Below are 22,093 nucleotides of genomic sequence, written 5' to 3'. Positions count from 1 at the left end.
AATTTAGATAGAAAAAAGGAAAAGGATAATAGTTAATGAGTTATTTCGCTCAATGAGTTACTATGGATGTAAAGCAATCATTTTGTTTCTTTGTATACATTACTCCTTTAATTATTATTATACATCGTGTACTTCATAAAACAATCTCATTTTCATTATATATTCGATATTTTTATCTATCATAGTAATAAGATTAGCAAGTCAAAAAGAAGAATCTATGTGAAAATCTATATATTAAATCATTCTTGGCTTACGCGTCAATACTAATACAAAATATAGTCTATTCTAATAACAATGTTTATGATAGCAATAAACAATGGAACATATAGAATACTTTTATTTTCGTCGTACGATATGATTATACTTGCATTACTTTGTTACAAATTGATACATTTATCTACAGTTACCAATAATAATCTAGTCTAATAGAATATTACAGGCTCGAATACTACAAAATACAATTTTATCATATTTATGGATATACATATCTCTATTTCATAAGTATCTGTCAAAATGTTAGCAATTTTAAATATCTTTTGGGAATTGAGTGATTAACTGGTCGCTAGTTTACAACACTTTTGATATGAATATTACAGGTCACTAATGCTATTTTCGTATTAACGATGGTAAAACTTCTTCACTATAAAGAACAACAAGTGTATATATACATATATATACTTGCTGTTCTTTATAGTGAAGAAGTGCATATATATATATACACTGTTAACTATCCCTGATATCACAAGGCTTGTTTTGTGCAAAAATAGTAATACTTGTATAATTTTTTAATCTTACAGTGCATAACAGCCATATATTAATGGCGTTCATAAATATGTTTTTTTTTTCAACAACAGCTGCATCTATGCGTATGTGTATGCAATATATATTTATATGCACATACGTATATATAACTATGTAACTAAAGTCGTTTTTATTTTATTATAAAATGTTTATTCTAACACAGAGAAAGTTTGGCACTTTCTTTGGCAATCTGAAACTGGTTACGCACATTACCTTTAGTACCTTATTTTGATATCTATCTCATTTTCTGGATACGAATACATTCTTGTTGCATCTTTATAGTTTTAAATATTTGTAAATAATGAATTCTCTGTCTACTATTTACCTGCATACAATATTTCCATATGTAATATCAAATACTACACTTTAGTATTTGGCTAATTTTCATAAATTGTAAAAAATGATATCAGATCTCAATATAAGTTAAAAAACATTGTTTCTGTTCATAATTAAATAAATTAAATAAATTACACAGTCGTTTTGAAATTTTTCTGTCCGATACACAGATAAAAATAATCAAATATAGAGACGCATTAACATAAACTCATTTCTTTACTTACCAATATCGTTTTAAATACATATTCTTTATGAAGATTCTCTTTGATAAAATACTCTTCGAAGATGTATTCGAAAGTAATTGTTATCTATTTAAAGGATCGGAGGTCCTTTGGTCAGGCTTTTGTTTGTCATTATCACAATCTTCCTGACAACTCGGACTAGATAATCTAATAGGTTTAATGCACTTTAGTTTCGTGGTTCCGCCATATCGGAAATTCACGTCGCTACAAGTGTCAAGTGGATGTATAGTTCCTGTTAGATTCGTTAACGAATCATTGCTCGTAACTTCGAGCTTGCTGGTGGGAACCTTCTTTATGGATCCTAATTCATATGTAGACTTTGATTTCAACTTAAGTTTTAATGGCAATGATATCGATTTCTCCAAATTGATAGCTGGAACTTTTAAATTATTCTCGTTTTGCGGTGACGGATTATTAACCAGATTCATAGTATTTTCCGTAATTTGAATGTCAATGTTGACCGTCTTGGGGTCATTTTCATCGTTGTTGCCTCTCATAGTTTGTTCCGAGTATTCATTTCTGAGAGCCGCTAACTGTGCGCGCTGCTTTTGTATATGATTGTGCGAATTCGAAAAGAATGAAGAAACTTTCTCTAGTTTTGTCGCTAGATTCGGTTGACTTAAAGTCGATTTTAAAGGAAAAGATGTATCCATGCTATTATTCCTGAAAAGATTTTGAGATTCTCTACCAGTAGAGTTACTTTTTATCATTCCGTATTTGTTGTCCTCGATAACTTTTAGAGGATACGATTTAGTGCTTGCGTTTCGTCGTTTCTCCACCATATTCAGCTGTGCAATTATCCGACGAACTTCACCCGGTACTTCGATATCGGCACGTGTATCCACTAATTGCTGAATAAACGCGCCTAATGTGGCTACTGTTACTTCAAGACTGCGATTCTGAGACTCGAATCTGTGGATAGTCGCTTGTTGCATCGAGCGTGCCGTTTCGAGTCTGTGTAAATTGCTCATAGTAATCTGTAATGTAATTTCAGCATTATAATAATTGATATTAGAAAATAAAACTATATATATGCACACATATATTTTAAGAATCGAGAATCACATCTTTTAATTATTTATAATAGATGTTACTTTTTGTATTACCTCAAGTTGTTCGCTAAGTTGTGTAACTTCTTGTATGAGTTGCTTGTTCTGTAATTTGAATTTCTCCAAATTTTCCATTTGTGGTTTCACTGAGATCATTTCCTCTTGAAGCACTTGATATTCTACTCTGTATTCGTTCAATTGTTTTGAGATCTCCAAATCAGGATAAAATACACGTTTCATTATGCGATCTAAACTTTGTTTGTCCACTGCTGGCACACGTATCTAAAATTAACATAATAAAGATGACACCTGTATAACAATTTATTTTAGAAAATATAACTTGATATTTCACACACCTTGAGATATTCCATAATTTCTTCAAAGTTATCGCAGCATAACAATTGGTTCTGATGTTCTTCTAATAGTGCAACCGATACACGAAAGAGGACTTCGGAGTTTTCCAGAAAAAGCAGATCTTCAAAAAAAGTCAGTTATTTGCAAAGACGTAGATAAACAATTTTATAAATTAAATAGATATAAATTCAAATTAAATAGATAAGAAAATATTGTTCTTACCAAAAACTCTGGTCACAAAACCCAAAGGAAATTGGCTGGCAAATAAAGTTAGCAACCACGGAGCAGCATATAATGTAGGTGAAACTTCATGTTTGTCAAAATGATTATAAATTGCTGGTAAGCGATCGTGTATCAGTCTAGAGAGCTGATACAAGTGCAATTGCAATGCTGCCATATCTGGCAAATACAATTTCCTAAGTCCTCGGCGAAACATTAAATGTCGTAATAGGAAAAAGGCTTGATCCTCTGCCATCTAATAAGAAAATTAAAAACATAGTATGTAGCATAAAAACTGATTATAAAATAAATACAAAATTACTATAGAATTGAATAATGTGAATTAAAATCGCACTCACATGCAATAGAAGTACTCCGGCGACAAAACTGAGGCCTTGACAATAACCGACTTCGTGATCCAACAAGGAATAGGCTTTCAGTAAATTGAAGAGCGCTAATTGACCAGGTCCCAAAGGTGAGCTAAAGTACGGATGATTCGGAAATGTTCTCCCCAAATCAATGAGAATAGCATGCTGTTGAGATGTGAGTTGTTTTAGGAGCAATTCGTAGGGTGTATTATAATTTGGAAAATTTTGAGTATCTATAGGCGGTTGTTTTAAGCAGAATTGTTCAGCTAGAAATTGCCAAACTTCACCTCTCTTTCCTTTCGGTACACCTACATTAAAAGTATTTATTGTATATAGTAAGAATTAAAAGAAAATTTTTTTTAAACTTTAGAAATATTATATTTAATTACTGTGATATCATATTTCTAGTTACCTTGTTTGATAGCATGCAAAAGCATTTGATTATCACATTTAGTGGAGACTCGCGATTCCTTGCTAACAAGAAGATCCCAAACTTCTACTACTTCACGTGCACAGCTACTGAGCTCGTCATATTCCAGTTTAATTCTTTTTACTGTTGCTTCCTCTTGACGTTCTGAAATTTCAGCAGAAAATTTAGATACTGTAAAGAGTGTAAAGGTATCATTATACATTTATATATATGTATATATAAAATATATAATCAAAAAATTAACACGATATATTTCTAGATATATAAAAAGAATTTTACCTCTAAGCTTTGCGTTCTCCTTTTCCATTCTTATGAGTATTAGTTGTTGATTAATCGCTTTCTTCCATAAGTCTCGTAATTCTTGTTTCGTTCTACGTTTAACGGGCGTTTCTAAATTTTTGATGAGACTAACTTTCTCAATTTCTGTGGCGTTATGATCTTTACTCGGCGTCACGACTCTGTTTAGTATTGTTTGTCGCCATGAACTATTGGCTTGTATCGTGTTGCCCCCGTCAGTCTCCGTAGGAGATGTTTTGGGCGAGTTACCAACTTTTAAAAAGCTGTAAGAAATATAATAAATATAACAATAAGCGATACAATTGGAAGCTGACAATAAGAAATTGGAAATACAATCTAACTATACTGACATGTCCATCATAGAACTCTTTGGTCCGTTATTTATAACTATCTGCTGTTCAGGCGAGACACGTAATGATCTCGGTCTACTCGATTCCGGCGAAATGTCCAATATAGAAGGCTGCCTCGAGCTATCTGGACTTTGACTACCATTCTTTTGTATCCCCGTATTCAGATGATACGAATCGCGCAATTGTGGTCCCAGACCAAAATCGTCACGCGAACCTTTCCTCTTCATAAGATTGTCAAAGCTATTCGTAAGAGAACGTTTCGCCTTCATAAATATCGTACTACCAACTCCGACGCCTAGATATTGATTGAGAAATTCACTCCTGTAACGTAAAACATTTTATGCTGAAATATCTCATTCATAAAAAAGATATTTTCGTTTACATCTGTAATATATCATTAGAAGGTTCATATTTATATATATAGTTGACGCATTACCTATTCTCAGCCGTATCGTGTACATGTCTGGCTTGTTTTAATTCGCAATGTGCACGCAACAATCGCATTAGGAATTGATTTTGACTCGTGGAGCTCGTACCAATGTTACCCGCAGCTTCGGCGCTCTTATACTTGCTCACAACAATCTCCTGCTCATCCTCCGGTAATAATTCCATACGCGATAAGATAATGCTTTGCACTTTCTTATCACTTTGTCCTAAGAATATCTCATGTATAAAATCAAGTAATTGAATACTTCTCTAGAGTGTAATTGATGCAAATATTTTACCTTCAATCTCTTGACATAGTTTATTATACCAGTACATAGGGCAATGATCACAAGAAAATACAGAATATTTTTCTTTTCTCGTGATATTATTAGTTGTAACAAAAGCTTGGCTAATTGCTGTAAAGAAAATTGAGAAATAATAATTATTATCGACACAAAAAATCAGAATTTTGACAATAAAAAAATACTAGTTCATATATCTTATTATATTATAGAAAAATTTTTTAAAATCTTGCCTGCAACAAGATCATCCGCGACTGATCCAGATTGGCATTTGAAGACGTATCCAATGTAACATTCTGGTTCTTTGCAAATAAATCCAAAGTGATCCGGATTTTTCACACCTTGCGCACAACTGGCTATGTCCTTTAATTGCTTGTGTAGAAGAACCTGCTTTCTGTCCGGACTAATCAATCTTAAATCGATCCGCCCTACCTGAAATATAAAATTTACATACCGTAAAAATTTTACACAAAAATAAATCGAAAATTTTTTTTCTTTTTTTCTATAAGCAATTTTTTTCTATAAATAACCTTTGATGTTAATGATGAGATTACAAAATGATTAACAAAAACAATTAATAAAAGCAAAAAATAAAATAAAGATTTTTTCGTACTTGAAAAAGCATAGTACGATTATGATCATCGTTTTCTTTAATAGCAGAATCTCTTCTGCCATTTAAAACGCTGCCGGTAGACGCCGCGCGACTTCGCATAACTTCAGGTACAGTGATATTAGAATTAGCGGAAGATTCGGACATTTGATTCTCATCACAACTGTCATTTTCCATGAGATTGGCGGTTGTTCTTGGAAAAGTTTCCACGGAACTGCTTAAAACTGGCGGAACTCCAAGCGGATTCACGTTTGAAACTATACTGTTTTTCGACATGTTCTCGATACTGCCTGATTCACTTGCGGTAGATTCCTGAAAAAGTAACGGTATATTTCCATTTACCATAATGTACTTGGCAAAGATCGAATCGAATTAATTTCGTATTAATTGCGATATACAGATATGTAAGAAATATTTCTTAATCATTCGTCATCAGAAAAGAACAATGGTAGAAATTTAACATTTAAATATTTATACTTATAATACACATATAAATCCTAGTTCAACATGCACTACAGATGTTTAAGACTAAATTTCATAATAACTGAGGAGATAATTCTTACCGTACTATTTCTTCTATTAATGGAAGACATCATAGCTTGGCGTTTCAATCGATGACAATCTGACAAAAGATTGCTCGTCGAAGACCTGGTTTTTTCGAGTCCATGAACGCGAAATTTTATTAAAGCGTCATCAATGAAGGATTCCGGTACTTTTGAATGCGATACTTTAATTTTGCCAACGTAGAATACCTGAAATCCAAATATAGGGAAATTGGATTAGTTTTTAAATTATATAGCTACAAATAAAAATAGATTATATATATATTTTTTTTCCTAATATACACAGAGAGAATTTTCTCTTAAAGTTTATCCTGAAAATCATGGCAATTGTGGACAATATAGTATGGAAAGAATTTTATGAAAATTTCTGATTAATATTTACCATAAAAAAAATATTATTAATATCTACCACAATAAAATATAAAATATGTTTGATTAATTTTACTAAAATATATAGTAAAATTTCAATAATTTTAAAATATGTTAAAAATATGTTAAGAAATGCGTGTTTTAAATAGAATATTTTCAATCCAGCTTCAATCGCTCGATAATTTTAGCATGCATGGTAATTTTCGGCTTATCAACATGATAAAATTTGTAGTGAATTTTTGGTAAAATATAACGAAAAATTCTCTTTGTCTACTTTCTAAAATTTGTTTCTATCAAATAAATTTAACTTTTGCATGGAATGTCGCCGTGTATTAAAGATCCACGTACGGTAATAAACATTTATATTTTTCATTATACGAAAGAAAAAAAGAAGATAATCACTAATCACCTCGAAAAATTGGGAAGAACTGGGAGATATATCGGCACCTATAGACGTCAGACTAGCCGCGCTGCTTTGTGAGCGTTGCGGCAAATCTTTATCTCTCTCCATTCTCTGAGCTGCCGAATGTTCCTTCATGTCTCTTAAAAACTGTTGAATCTGCAAATAAAACGAACATAATCATAGCATTAGTAATTGTGACCAATCGTGATGCATTCGCTGTCTGAAAAAGTTGTATTTATTTGAGAGGATCTACACAAACTATTGTAAGAGACAACTATTATTTATAAAAAAAGAGCAAAAATGATTTTTTTCCATCTTGCTATTTTGTTGATGGAATTTACATGTAAATTAATTGACAACTAGCATATATACATATATAGAATACGTTATTTTTTAAACAATACGCGTAATATTAAAGATATTTACATATCAATTATATCGTTAAATTTATTAAGTAATTCTTCTTTTTATTTTTTTTACTTTTTTCCATCTTGCTATTTTATCTACAAGAATGGTTTTGTAAAAATTGTATGATTTTTATTATTATAATTTTTTATTATTTCGTACGAGATCCGTCGTTTTATTATTTCGTAATCAATCCGTCATTAATGATGTGTAATGCAATTTATTATGCGTGAGAGTATATATATTCTTATGAGAATATTCGATTTTTTTAGAAATAATCCGAAATGCAACATTTCGTATGACGGTATCATTAATATACTAAACAGATTTCGCAAGAAAACGTGCATCGAACGTGGTCGAAACACGGCCGTGGACCAAAATAACTCATTTCAGTAGCACTCGTGGACTGCATGGCTCTCATTCTCCGTCTTTATTAGTCATCTCTTTCGCTCTCTCTCTCATCTAGTTTCTTCCAACATCTGCTGCTCATCTTTGTGACTTTGTCCGAAGATATTTTAATTTAATTCTAGGATGCATATCAAAGATATCCCGACAAAAATTAAATATAAAAAAAATAACATATACATTGATTTTTGGATAAGATAGTTTATATAAATTGATTAAAATTATAGGCAATATTATATAAAATAAATAAATACAGCGTGTGGCTATGAAAATTCTATTTATGCATTCTTAAGTTAAATGTATATATTTTATTCTTCTATTTTACGGTAATTTTTATGCATTTCACGATTCTTTATTTTTAAAATGTTAAAATTTTAATCTTTTTATATCAGCTGTAATAAAGATTGTATGTGAAATGCTGATTTCGAACTTGTTTAATTTCTTCGCGTTTAATGTTATTATTGAATATTATTTGCATTTTCACACATCGTGTTTCGATGTGGGAGTGAGCGCGACATAATTTTTCTAATGAGTTCTTCCAACTGATGATGAAAATTATAGAGGACAAGATCATACATTTATACTTATGACTTATGACAATGATGAAGACGATCTGATTTTCTCTAATATTATAATACTATAATTAATCACAATTTTTGTTGACGACGATGTCGTGTATAAATGTCACGGAACGATAATCTATTCACGAAGTTATCTCGCGACTATGTCTGGCGACACAGAATGCAGATAGTTGCTTAATAGAAGGGCTTCTCGTATCCAATTAAGGTACGTGGTTTACTTTATTATGTCCCCTCTTGTATTTCCGCGATGTTATACACCGTTATTGACATTCGATACGAACATCACATATATACGTGCGGTTCTTTGTTAAATTTATCTATCAACTCTTTGTTACGATCTGTGTATACAGCATTCTTCGATTAATAGATTAAAAATAATGTGAAATAATTGCTTTATTATATGCGGAGAAAGAAGATAAAGGAAATAAAAATAGAAAATATAAAAATTTACATATTGCAATCTTATAATATAATTTATAGACATTTGTCATTATGATGTACTCCAAAAATTACTACCTTTTATGTACATCGCACGTGGTACATTTAGAATAAAAAAATACATTCATCATTGTAATGTATATTATATGCAGATTTTACAAAATTAAAGCAATGACTGCATAATTCTCAGAAGAATAAAAGCACTCAATTCCTTGAGAAGCCATGCATATATTTTTCTAAATAAGAACAATTCGTCGAACGTTGAAAATAGACTCTATTAATTCGGACTCTATTAATGCTATGTTTTTCTAGCACTTGGCACTTTGTGCGTTCCCGGTGTACACGTTCGACTTTATCTCTGATCCCAATTGATCGAATTAAATTTGTTGGTGTACGTCATCTCCGATGATGCACGAATCGATGTCGTGAGCGTGGCGATTAGATTCACGTGCGAGGGAGCAAACTTAATGCGTGCGTGAAGCCGAGTTTCGTTTCAATTGAGACGATTGCACGAGGATACTCGGTTGTTCACTTATAGACATATTCCTATTCAAGGATGAGAGAGCAATGTAGATTGTGCGCAAAATAGCGTCAAAAGATTAATTTTTTTTCTTTATCGTTCTCATACTTTGATTCTTAGTTAGTCGATCAAAAATATAAAAAAAAATTGATTGTCAAGAGAGAAAAACTATTTCAATATCTTTTCAATTATATTTAGCAATTATAGAATAATATAGATAATTATAGAATGATAATAATAATAATAATAATAATAATAATTACAACACTGCAATTTAATAAACTTCTAATAGTCCTTCTGAGATTACTAAATAAGTTGTTTGCTGTTATACTGTATTAAATATTTATACATCGCGAAAGAATTACGATAATTCTTTAATAATAATTAAAGTATTTAAATATGTTAACAAAAAAAGTTGTTACTAATTTTGTATTCTCACTTTCAGTAAAAAACGAATGTTAATAATACTAATACTCTATTAGGAATACTTCTTCCAGATTAATTAATATAATGTTACATACATATATAAACACACACAATGTAAAGGAGATTATTTTAGAATGTATGCGTGCAGGTGAGTCCCAGGGTCGTGCATAAATACAGCAAAAAAGGAAGGTATTAAATGCAATAAGTTAAGTAATATCAAATCAATAAAAAGTAATTGCGATGTGTAATATATAACATAATTGTCTATTTAACATAAACATCCAATTATATTACGCAAACGAGAATCCACATACAAAGTTATAATGTATAGAAGCAGAACATATAAAGTAAATATCTATATGCGGAACAAAATAATTATACCGTATGTCTTTAAAGCAATTCTTATTTTATCTCATGGCCAATTACTATTATACGCTATTATATAGTGCGAAGAGCGCAAAGACATTTTCCATCAGAAAAAAACTTGCTGCATTGGCAATCATTATATACAATATATAGCAGAAAGATTGAAATGCGAGGAGCTAATTTATTCCTCGTGCGAATCTTTTTCAGTATATCGGGGGACGCGGGAAAGAACAATTATTGTCTTTCTTTCTCCCACGAGCGACCTCCGGCTACATAATGCCTCATTAGCAGTCGTGTTCACAACACGACGATTATGTAAATGCATTTTCTGGAGATGAGAGAATAACAACGTATCAATTATTAATAATTATTGATAGGATAAGTGTGTCACTTTCGTTTGACATTCGCCAAGCATCGTCAAAATGGGATTCCCCGTATATTTTTAGCAGATAGAATTTAAATAACAATTAATAATATGTTGTTGGAAATGTCAAATTTATCATTTTCTTCAATAATAATCGTTAAAAGTATAATTATTAAAAAAACTTTTTTTTTTTCTTGCAAAACTCTTTGCGTTACATTGGCAACTGTATTGATAAAAACTGACGTTTTGTGATAACACGAAATACCGGATATTAAGTCGAGATGTGTCTAGATATTTTATGGTTGACAGTAGAGACAGAAAACACCTGCTTTTAAAGCAAATATTAATTCTCCGCGTATATAATTATATTCGGGCAACTTGTCCTAATTCGTCCCCGAATAGTCGAAATTTCATCCGCGAGTTGGGGCAAAGTTATTTAAACATTACGATGATCGATGTGTACATACGATGATATATATATGATACATAGTTTCATGTTACGGAATTTTTCAGTGATATTCGATAAATTTTACAATTATTCGTAGACCAATATTTCGATCAATCTAATTATTTATTTACAGGAAACTTTTTTTTTATGTAAATCGATGAAACTTTTAAAAAATTTAACACAATATCTTTGCGTATGACAGAGAAAATAATTTATATATGTACATCTTATAAAATTATACATTTACTGAAATGTCTTATTGTTAGTTAAGAAAGCAATTGTTTATTTATAAAGTTCCATAATAATCTGATTTTTTAAAATGATATTAGAGGGGGAAATTAATAATATATAGTTCTTATATAATAAATTATACAAATTATAAATCAATTTGGATTTCAAAGTTTTCCGAAATTAATTTAACCACAATGCATTGCGCATTGATATTACGTAAAGTTGATTTCTACTGCAAAGAGAAGACTAACAGATGTTCAAAGTAAAATCATAAATCTATCTGATCACGATCACAATAACAGTCGTGTTATTGAGATGAACAAAACAGCGCCAGATATAATATGCACGCGCCGGAAGGAAATGTATTTTTTAATGCATTTATTTTATCGAGAAACGATATTATTCTTGGTGAGTAGATGGAAATAATTATATTTCTCGGAAAATCTTGCAGCGTATGAACGTAACGTAAATATGTCTTGTAACGTGACCGGCGAGATGCAACAGTGTAACAGCAAACTGACAATGAGTACGAATAATCTCGGGAAAAAAATTCGAAAAAACTTACTCGCCATGTTCCATCGTCTGCCCTCATTTGCATAAAACGAAGTAAACACGAAGTTGACGAAACAAAAAGAAAAAAAAAAAAAGAAACATTAGCCTATGAGTGCAGGGTTTCTCAATATTTTCATTTCTTTCTTCGATCTCCTTTCGGTTTTATGTATATTTCTCTTTCTTTCCTGCCTCTCTTTTCTCTATTTTCCTTCATTATCTTTTTAATCCTAAGCTTTTCTCACAGACGTAAATAATAGATACTTATACACATGTATTAATCAAGGTAATTAATTTTTAATTTTAATTAATTTTAATTAATTTTTAATTTTTTTAAATTTACTTAAAAGTTTTTTACATTTAAATCATGTTTCTCACATTTTAGAAATATGCGTAATTTTTTGGAATATCAGACTCGTGCTGAAAGCGATTATTATATTATTGATGACGAATTAATTGGCTCGATCATCCAATTATTTCATCATTTTATAACGTCAGATCATCGTTCGCATTATTATTTATCGCGTTCCCAAGAACAACATGCGAAGATCACGTTGAATTGACGTCACAAATGCAATTCACGTAATCGGTGCAGCTTTAGTTGCTCCCAATAATTGATACCCACAAAGTTAGTACAGATTTTTTATAGAATAATAAGTAATAATCGTCTTTTCTTAAAGCGATCACATCGTGACACGTGTTCGCTCGTTTGCACGTGTCAAACATCATCGCGCATGCAACTGATACGCTCATGTATAAGAGCTTTAATTATAATTAACCTCATGTAAATCGTTCCGACGAGATTCAGTATCATGTTGGTTTTTAATGGATGTAGAAATTTGTTCCATATATACGGGATTACGTGTCTGCGTGAAAAATAGTTTTGTTCTCACAGGAGAACTTTGGACCAAGACTTTGGCACGAATTAGTGGAGTACTTTGGCCCAGACTTTGACTAAGACCTTTCGGGAAATTCGTCTATGAATGAAAATAATACAAGAAACAGCTTTCAGCACTAAATCGCGTACATCATTAAATTTGCAAAATATTTAAAAAAAAAAAAAAATGTGTCGAAGAATTCGGCGATTCGGAAGAGAAACGATTGGCAGAAGCCTTCGTGCTTCTTACGAGAAAATCGGAACACGGTCAGTCAACGATCGCTGGCATGCTAGCTTGGGATTTCACGTCGCTTGTCCGGCGATGTAAATTTAGATCGCTGTACGCTCGTTTTGCGAAAATACGTCTTTCCTTGCTAACGGAAGGAAGTAAAAAGGGAAGAAAGAAAGAAAGGGACGGAGCTTATAGTGAAACTGAAATAAATAAGAAACGAAAGAGAGAGCGTAACCGAATATACAAAAATTCAGGTAGAAAATTGGCTAATAAGAGCCGGGCGCAGAAAGTAGACGCAACAAACCTTTCTCAAAATCTTCTTTATTTAACTTGACAGACAAATCAAATAAAGAAGATTTTAAAATAAAGTTTGCTGCGCCTACTTTCTATGCCTGGCTCTAATTAGCCCATTTCCTACCTGGAATGTTTGTGTTTATATATCAGAGTTTTGTTATTTAACCGAAAATAGTTCTTTAATCTTTTTGTAGAAACCTGAAATTCGATATTTTAATTTTATTTTTTAGCTTCCGACTTGTTTTCGCTTAAACTATTTTTGCAAATTTTGTAAATTAAAAATGCATGAAAATTTGCATATTTAGATTCGCTAAAAAAAGATCCAAAATAAAATATGAATAATTCAATCAATAATGTATTAGTTTTGCAATTAGTTTTTCCATTTTTAGTTAATGTGTAACTGATGAATATAAATAAAGCGAAAAAATAGATGAATTTTTAATATGTCACTCACAAAATGACTATTCAATCTTTGGAAAGGATAGAGTGATGAAGCAAACAATAATGACCGCGAACAGATTCGACGATAAGACATCTACGGTGACAAATACACGATGATGAAAATTAATAACGTCGTCATTCGTTGTGACGTATCGAAGCGACACGTTCCACTTACAATAGCACCGACTTAGCTTTAATTAACCCTTTGCCGCGCGTGTCGGCAGCAATTACAACGAAATTCCTTGGCATCCTTGATGAAGGATGCCATCAAGTAAACAAAGTTTTTAATTTGTTTTATGTAATTGTCACACAATTTCAGAAAAATATCAGTGTTATGGTGTATCAATATACAGCATATACCAAATGGGATATTTAAATGAGAATTAAAAGCATTATTCATTCATAAAAAAGATAGCATTCAATATCGAACAAAATTAAGTAGATACACTGACAAAATTTTCTCTTAGAATTTACCCTAAAAATCATGGGTAATCGTGGGATAATATGGTATGGAAAGAATTTTATGAGAATTTCTCTGATTAATATTTATCACGATAAAAATAATATCTATCACAATAAAATATAAAACATGTTTGATTAATTTTACTAAACTGCATAGTAACAAACATATTTTATATTTTATTGTAATAGATATTATTATTTTTATCGTGATAAATATTAATCAGAGAAATTCTCATAAAATTCTTTCCATACCATATTATCCCACGATTATCATGATTTTCAGGGTAAATTCTAAAAGAAAATTCTCTCTGTGTATATTTTAAAACCGACAAATTTTAATGCAAAGTCTCATTGATGATCAGTCTAGAATTAATAAATTTTAATTGTCAAGGGAGGGAAGTTACTCTCAGATTTATGATATAAAATTAAAACAAATTAAAATTAAATTTTAATAAAAGAAAAAATTAAATTCTGTGTATAAAATAATAAGAATAAAAGTTCTTTTTTCTGATATTAGGTTTTTTATGGATATCTGGATGGATACAATTATAAGTAATAAATATATGTTCAAATATTCCTATATATTTTTAATTGTTTTATCTTATATATGGAGAGAAAAAGAGATATATGTATAGAATAAACTTTTTGCTATAATAAAAATTTTGAAAGAGGGATTACTCTCAAGATTATTCTCTTATTACTTTATAGGAGTGCGCACACATGTTTAAATTAAAGCTCAGAGAAAAAAGTTTTCTTTTAATATTATCAACTAATATAAAGAATTTTTCAAAGACTGCTCGTTGCACTTTCGATAGCTTTTCGATAGCTAAAATGATAAAAAACTATACGTAAACTTTAAGGAATTGCGACGATAAAAGAAAATTACGTAAAAATGATTTTAAGAGGTCACAATATACGACTAAATAATTCGCCGAAGTATGCAGTTTCGTAAAACTATCATTTTGACGACGAGTGCACGCGCATAACACGCTATGTACAACGTTAGCTATCAGATGCGCGCGCTTATGTAATTACGAAATTTACGTAACTCAAAAATATACCGAAGACCATATCGAATACGAATTGAATACGAGCTTTGAAAAAGAAAAATACGTGCGGCTACGTTAACGACTTTACCTAGTTTCGAGCGGGTAAACACATGTTCGCGCATACATATAGCGGAGGATGAGCTACCAAAGCACTCACCAAGGGCTTTTTGACAGCTGTACTGGCATCGCTGTAGGACGTGACCTTCACGTAGGGACTGGAGGCTGACATTGGTACCGTTATCATCTTAATTTTTGAAGCCTTTGTCTCACGATATGAACTTTTTCTAAGGAGCTTTTATTTTATTGACTTCATGTAAGATTGATTTACACACTTCACTCTATATATTTAGTTATCTGTATAATTTTTTCAAGCAGCCGTCGAGATGTCATTGACCGCAATCGCGGAAACGAATCAAAGTTTAAAATGAGGATCTTTGAGTGAAATTATAACTGTGTATGTGTCCGCATTATCTTTCCGTTGAAAATTTCTCTTGCCGAGAGCACTTTAGTCTCCGATAGTCTTAATTGCCTCTGATAAATTAAATTTAAAATAAAATAATAAAATTTCATAAGAAGTAGACGAAGAAAACGATGTATGTCAATAGACGCAATTTCAGGAATGTGTATATTTAATAATCTGTTCGAGAATATAAAAGTGGGTCTGATCGTATGAAAGTTTGATTCCAATAAAGCTAATCATAGCGAATATAATTTAAATTTTAAATTTTGACAACCCCAAATATCCTTTTAATATTTTTGAATGGATACGCGCGACAGACAAATCTAATTCGCAAGCAATTTAAATCGAATTAACGCAACTTGCTCTTGACAATCACATTCAGCTTTTCAATACGTACTCAATATAATCAAATTGTAATATCAATTTTTTTTTTGTACAACAAGGCTCTTCTATTAAAACTCGAATCTGTTGTGAAAGTTGAACTGTATTACTATTGTACTTTTTTCAATCGAGTATTCCGAGTTTCCAAAAACAAGCGCGGTCCAAATTAATCCTGTTTTCTCTCGCGGCACTTGCAAAACGTGTTGTTTTCGCAGTTTACGTTAATACGCGTTACGTCGTTCGTCTTTGCTGACGGTCGAGCAAACATAGACTGACATATGAGAGCGTCGCAACGCCACGAGACGAATGAAACGCTCGATTGGTGGTTGCGTGCTGTCAGGTAACGCGCGCGCGGTCCCTGTTTAGCATGCCCAATATTCCTCAAACGTTTCCACATATACGTGGAAGGACAGTAGCGTAGCTAAATCAACCCGAATTCACCGGGTCAAAAATTCAGGAGTGAAAAATCGCGATTTTCGGAATAATTTCGGAGGTAAAATACAATATTTCCACATACGTTTGTCACAGTAGAAAATAGTTAATGCTATACACAGAGAATTAATTTGAGAGTAACTTCCCTCCCTTGACAATTAAAATTGATTAATTCTAGACTGATCATCAATGAGACTTTGCATTAAAATTTGTCGGTTTTAAAATATACACAGAGACAATTTTCTCTTAGAATTTACCCTGATCATGATAATCGTGAGACAATGATATGGGAAGAATTTCAAAAATATGTTTGATTCATTTTACCACACTTTTAGTAAATTTTATTATACTTTTAGTAAAATTAATCAAACATATTTTATATTTTATTGAGATATAGATATTATTATTTTTTACTGTGATAAAAATATGAATCAAAGAAATTCTCATAAAATTCTTTCCATACCATATTGTCCCACGATTACCATCATGATTTTTAGGGTAAATTCTAAAAGAAAATTCTCTGTGCTATTTTAAAACCGACAAATTTTAATGCAAAGTCTCATTGATGATTAGTCTAGAATTAATAAATTTTAATTGTCAAGGGAGGGAAGTTACTCTCAGATTTATGATATAAAATTAAAACAAATTGAAATTAAATTTTAATAAAAGGAAAAATTAATAGCACGGTTTCTAAAACAAAGATAGACTTATTATATGGATAGCATTAATTTCAGATCTGTCTTCGTTTCCTAGATACGTGCCGGCCTTAACAGACGTTTGTACGCGCGTTATCATATATTCTTTCTCGTTTATTATGCAGCAACTCGTCGCGGTTTATATACTCGTATTATCACAGCAGTATGTCTTTTGTAAACGAAGATGAAGCAGCAAGACGACAGCATACACTTGCACTAGGTGCAAACGATGTATAATCGGTTCGTTTCACACAAGCGATCGCGACTGTGTTTGGAATAGGGCAATTCCTGTCTGGAATGAAATAAGAATACCAATTGCGTGCCGGTGAACCATGAAAGAACCTTTCGTTTCTTTTTCTTATACTTGCGTAAGCTACTTCTATGTAATATATATTACTGTTATGCTCTCGTGAAGGACGCATATCACGTCATTTTTAGTGACTTATGCACTCAACGTTGAAAATTATCAAATCAAAATGTGAAAACGACCGCAAAACTGTATTTGACAGTATCAAAGAAATTTGAAAAAAAAAACTTTCAAGACTACATTATTACGAATATTTTCTAATCGGGATCAACACGATTCGATCAATAATTAATTCTATTTCACTCATTAAAATATGTAAGCAATTGTTCAATATATTCCTGTTTTAAAATATTTTGCAAGAGATTCAAGACACACATTTTATCACATCTGACTCGTCTTTTCTTAATGATAGTTATTATACAATTCACAGAGAATGTGACCGGTAATAAAAAGAAAATCACGAGATAAAAAAAGAAAGAAATCATCAGAAGATTACTGTTAATAGTTTGCTGAAAAAGTGAACAAACGTGTAGTGAACAAATAGTAGTGTACCTGGAAAATTCCGAGAATATCATCCTGTCTGATCACGTACATCGTTTGTAAAAACCTTGGTAACGCAAACCTCAACCGCAACAATGAAAAAGATACGTAACATTGAATCAGTACATCGATTAAAGACCGATTAACATCGCGTTTATCGACCATTATATAGAGCTAAATACTGTAATGACTCTATTATTCTCTGTTATTGATTCGAGAACACCATCTTCTCGCATCGATTTAAATCGATGTGTGAAAGAGAAAATCGCACATCGGCCATTGCTTTAATAATATTTAAAAAGATTTAAATTTTTTGGAGAAACTCTCTCTCTTTGAACACAATATTGCATAATAAATACTTAACAATTGTTGATCTTATTGTTAGTGACATTATATTAATCGTCGATATATAATGTCGATGAATATATTTTCATTATGTAAAACACAGAATGTTGAAAATTAAGTATTTACACAAATTTACATATATAACAAATAAAAAAATATAATAAAAATATAGGTAATAAATTCACGTGTATATAAAGTCGCATAAAATATTATGATACTTCGGGATTTTATACGTTGTTTGCGGAAACATATAATAAATTAACAAAAAAAAACCACGATAAACTAATCTCTCCGTTAAGCCAAGTTGATATTTATTTCTGCCTTGATGCAGCAGACCTAATTTTGCATAAACATGCAAAAAGAAAAAATACGTGTCATTATATCCAGATATATTCGTATTATCTTGTCGATAATGACTCATAATGAGGCATCGAAAGAGATATTTCTACTAAGTTTATCATATATGGGTTTTGTAATGTATGTTATTAATTGTGATATTTGTGAATTGTTTTCTCACGTAAAGAGATTTCGAAGAAATAAACTTAATCCCCCCCAACGTTCTTGACAAATATAATTATGATGCTATCTGTTGAAATGTTGCAATTAATTAATGTTTTTAATCTTTTTAATCTTTTAATATTTATAATAAAACGCGAAATAAATTTTTTTCGTAATCGACAGTAAATATTATGTAGTTTTAAATATATTAATTATATTTAGTGTTATAAATTCGTTTTGAAAAAGATATTTATTTTTAGAATATTAAAATCAATTTTCTTTGAAAAAATTTATAGTGTCAAATACTTTTTTTTATAAGTATATAATGTAATGTAATCTTGTTAAGCTATTTATATTTATACGTATAGAGAATGTATATGACTCATTTTTATATGTTGATGTATGATTCTAAAATATAAATAAGAAAAATGTAATATTCTAATAATTGTTTTTTTTTGTTTATTTATTTAATTGTTTATTTGTTTGCTTACTTGTTTACTTGTTTGCTTACTTGTTTACTCGTTAACTATCATTTAAATTTAGTACGCGTAGTAGTAAATTAGTTGTTTATACGTAAAATCATACTTACAGCTGATTCGAGCTGATTTATCTTTGTTTTAGTCGATTTAGCAACAAACAGAGCCAAAAGGTAAAATATACTTAATAACCACCACGAGGCACGTTATATAATTGTCAGCCAAATCTTTACCATGCATAAACATCACTGCGTGACTAATAAAATTGTAAATAGCTGCGTATCAACTGTGCCAGTGATTAATATTTCTCCATAAAAAAACGAAGGATAAAACTCGCGAATGAAAATCGTGTAATAATAATAAATATCAAGAGTTCAATTTCCATTTGATATAAAATCAAATAGAAATTTTAATATTTAAAAATTTATGTCTTTAAACATAAGTTCTCAAAGATTTTTTCAAATAGTCCTATATATTTCAATTTATATCGATTATTTTTTGTTAAAATAATACTTTCAGAAAACATGTTATTTCTGTAAATAATATATACTTGTATATATAAAATATGCATAATATATAATATATAGCAATATATGTAATATATATATAATCTTAAGTTTTACTTGGTTTAAAAATTTGCTATAAAATTCGTATACACAAATCTTTAGGCTGAGGATTGAATGGCAACAGTTTAGTGCTAAATGTGAGTGGTCCAATTTTTGCAACGTGATTTATTCTACATTGACGGGGGGGTCACTTACCGCGAAGATACGCTTTTTCGCTCTTCTTCTCTTTTTCAACCTATCTGAAAATCAACGTCGGCTTAAAGTCGAACTGCTCTCGGTCGACTTTCACTGCGCGAGTCGTGAGGCGAGACGAGACGAGACGAACGAGGCATTCGATTTTTAAAGGCTGTTTAGCTCGTGTAACGCGGCGCGTGATACGAAAGACGCGAAGACGTGCAATTCGCGCAACGACAGCTAATGATCCGTGGGCGATAATCCTGACAATTGTTAAGGACAAACTTAATAATAGTCACGGTGAACAGACGATATATGACGCGAATGGACCACGATTGGCTGCTTGGCCAGCAGCGATTTCTCGATGATTGGCCACTTTGCATATGCATATATCGCGATCGCCGATGATCGGGAACGCGCATAGGAAACGCGCACTACGAGTAATTAGTAATTAGAATGCGAGATTTAGCGTGAGAACGAGCATAAAAAAAATATGGGCAATCCAACGAAACTGACAATGATTTATGAGTGTTTTTAGAAAAAAAAAAAATACTTTCTGTTTTATATTAATTATAATAATTATTACTCTACTCTATATATTACTATATATATTATTACTATAAAAATATTTTATTATATATATGTCACATAAATAATGGCTTAAATTTCTTCAGAATATTTTTCACGCTTCAATATATTTTAATATTTTTTTGTCAAATGCTTCAATTATGTGAGTGCCTTTATCGATTCTTACACATATCTATTTCAGACTGTTGTGTGTGTGAGAACTTTTTCGTACGGTCTCTCGCACACATATATATTCAACCGCAATTTCTCGAAATACCACGATAACGAGCCGTTGTCGCCAGCGATTTAAACATGCTTCATCAATCGCAATTATAGCGCAATCATAACGATAACGATCGCGAGTTGTAGAAACGCTTCCTGTTTACATGTTCTACGTGCATAAGTCGCAATATAATCGTACAGCGACGTACAATTTAATAAAGCACACGTTCGTCCAAAAACATAACCTCTCCCTAATTTTGCAGGAATTTTGGCAGGAATGTAATGGCAAATTACGCCCTCGTTATCGTGTCTACCTGATTCAAGGAATTGCGCTCACGTAAAGAGACGGTATGACGGTACCTTCGAGGTGTCCTTACCTTTCGTACGATTCACTCGCTTTTTGCAGTAGCCGCACTCAAGTACTCCACTTTCGCAGGGATCCGCTCGATACCTGGACGCAGTCCTCGTCTTTATTCACCTCGTCCTTTCGTCGTCGACGATCTCGCTCTCCTCCACGTCGTCCACCGTATCCCACTGGCCGCGCAGCGCATCGCTCAATCAGGACACACAGGATCTGGGATCATCGGACGCGAAAACGTAGACTGACGGAGAGACTCTGGTCGCGCGCGCACCGCGTCACATACGCGCACGTACACATACACACGTGCCCCACCTGCGTAATACCTTGATAATACCGTTCTGTCACTGACAAAACTCGCTTTAGCGATCACTGCCGCGACCGACTTGCTTTTGTTTACTCTCGACCTCCTGCCTTCTTGCGGAGAAGAGAGAGCGAGGGAGAGTGGGGGAACGTCCTTTCGCGAGAGCTCTCAGGCGCACAACAGGTAGATGTCTTCACCCTCTGTGTAATCCAGGGCCAGTGGCGGATTACGATGCTTTGCATCTTCACTCTCGGAGATGCGAATAAGTGATGCTGGATATGCTCCGAGATTTCCAAACTCCCGGAGATTATAGGATAGGAGTATCTACTCTCCATGTGTATCCTTTCATCTTTCTCGCGAATCTTTCATATCATAATAAAAAGGAATTAAAATTATGGAAAGGATTATCATTGTCGTTTTTATAAAAACGAACCATGTCAAGAAAGATTTGAAAATAAAATGGCGCATTCTTGAAATTTTATAATTGAGAAAATTGTGACGAAATTTTTTTATGTTACGAGGATCTTTAGCGCTTAATCCGTTACTGTATTTCTTCGAAAT

General features: G+C 31.8%; 1 protein-coding gene across 5 annotated transcripts; it reads right to left on the bottom strand.

Moving 5' to 3' along the window:
- Window positions 1-80: 80 nt before the first annotated feature.
- Window positions 81-21,855, bottom strand: Plx (PTB_TBC1D1_like and TBC domain-containing protein plx). Of its 5 annotated transcripts, none has more exons than XR_014425290.1 (16): window positions 15,365-16,353; window positions 7,126-7,275; window positions 6,348-6,536; window positions 5,788-6,096; window positions 5,408-5,606; window positions 5,172-5,288; window positions 4,883-5,099; window positions 4,447-4,767; window positions 4,079-4,359; window positions 3,782-3,943; window positions 3,361-3,677; window positions 3,005-3,257; window positions 2,785-2,903; window positions 2,486-2,710; window positions 1,362-2,356; window positions 81-1,126 (listed from the first exon to the last, which is right to left on the bottom strand). XR_014425290.1 is itself a non-coding variant. In XM_083037531.1 (16 exons), exons 2-16 carry the CDS (start codon window positions 15,449-15,451, stop codon window positions 1,442-1,444), a joined length of 3,861 nt encoding a protein of 1,286 aa, XP_082893657.1. In that variant the 5' UTR covers window positions 15,452-15,738; window positions 16,065-16,353; the 3' UTR covers window positions 81-1,441. The 5 variants fall into 5 exon arrangements, 4 of the variants coding, with proteins under 4 accessions (XP_082893657.1, XP_082893658.1, XP_082893659.1 ...); XM_083037531.1 differs by having other exon boundaries at window positions 81-2,356; window positions 15,365-15,738; window positions 16,065-16,353; XM_083037532.1 differs by having other exon boundaries at window positions 81-2,356; window positions 15,365-15,738; window positions 16,167-16,353.
- Window positions 21,856-22,093: the final 238 nt, after the last annotated feature.

This window comes from Prenolepis imparis, unplaced genomic scaffold, assembly GCF_030444845.1.
Source record: "Prenolepis imparis isolate NDT839.2.m4 unplaced genomic scaffold, iyPreImpa1.0 SCAF_5, whole genome shotgun sequence".
In the NCBI taxonomy this organism is placed as follows: domain Eukaryota; kingdom Metazoa; phylum Arthropoda; class Insecta; order Hymenoptera; family Formicidae; genus Prenolepis; species Prenolepis imparis.
The sequence above is the reverse complement of the archived record's forward strand: the minus strand, read 5'-3'. Positions and strand labels throughout refer to the sequence as shown.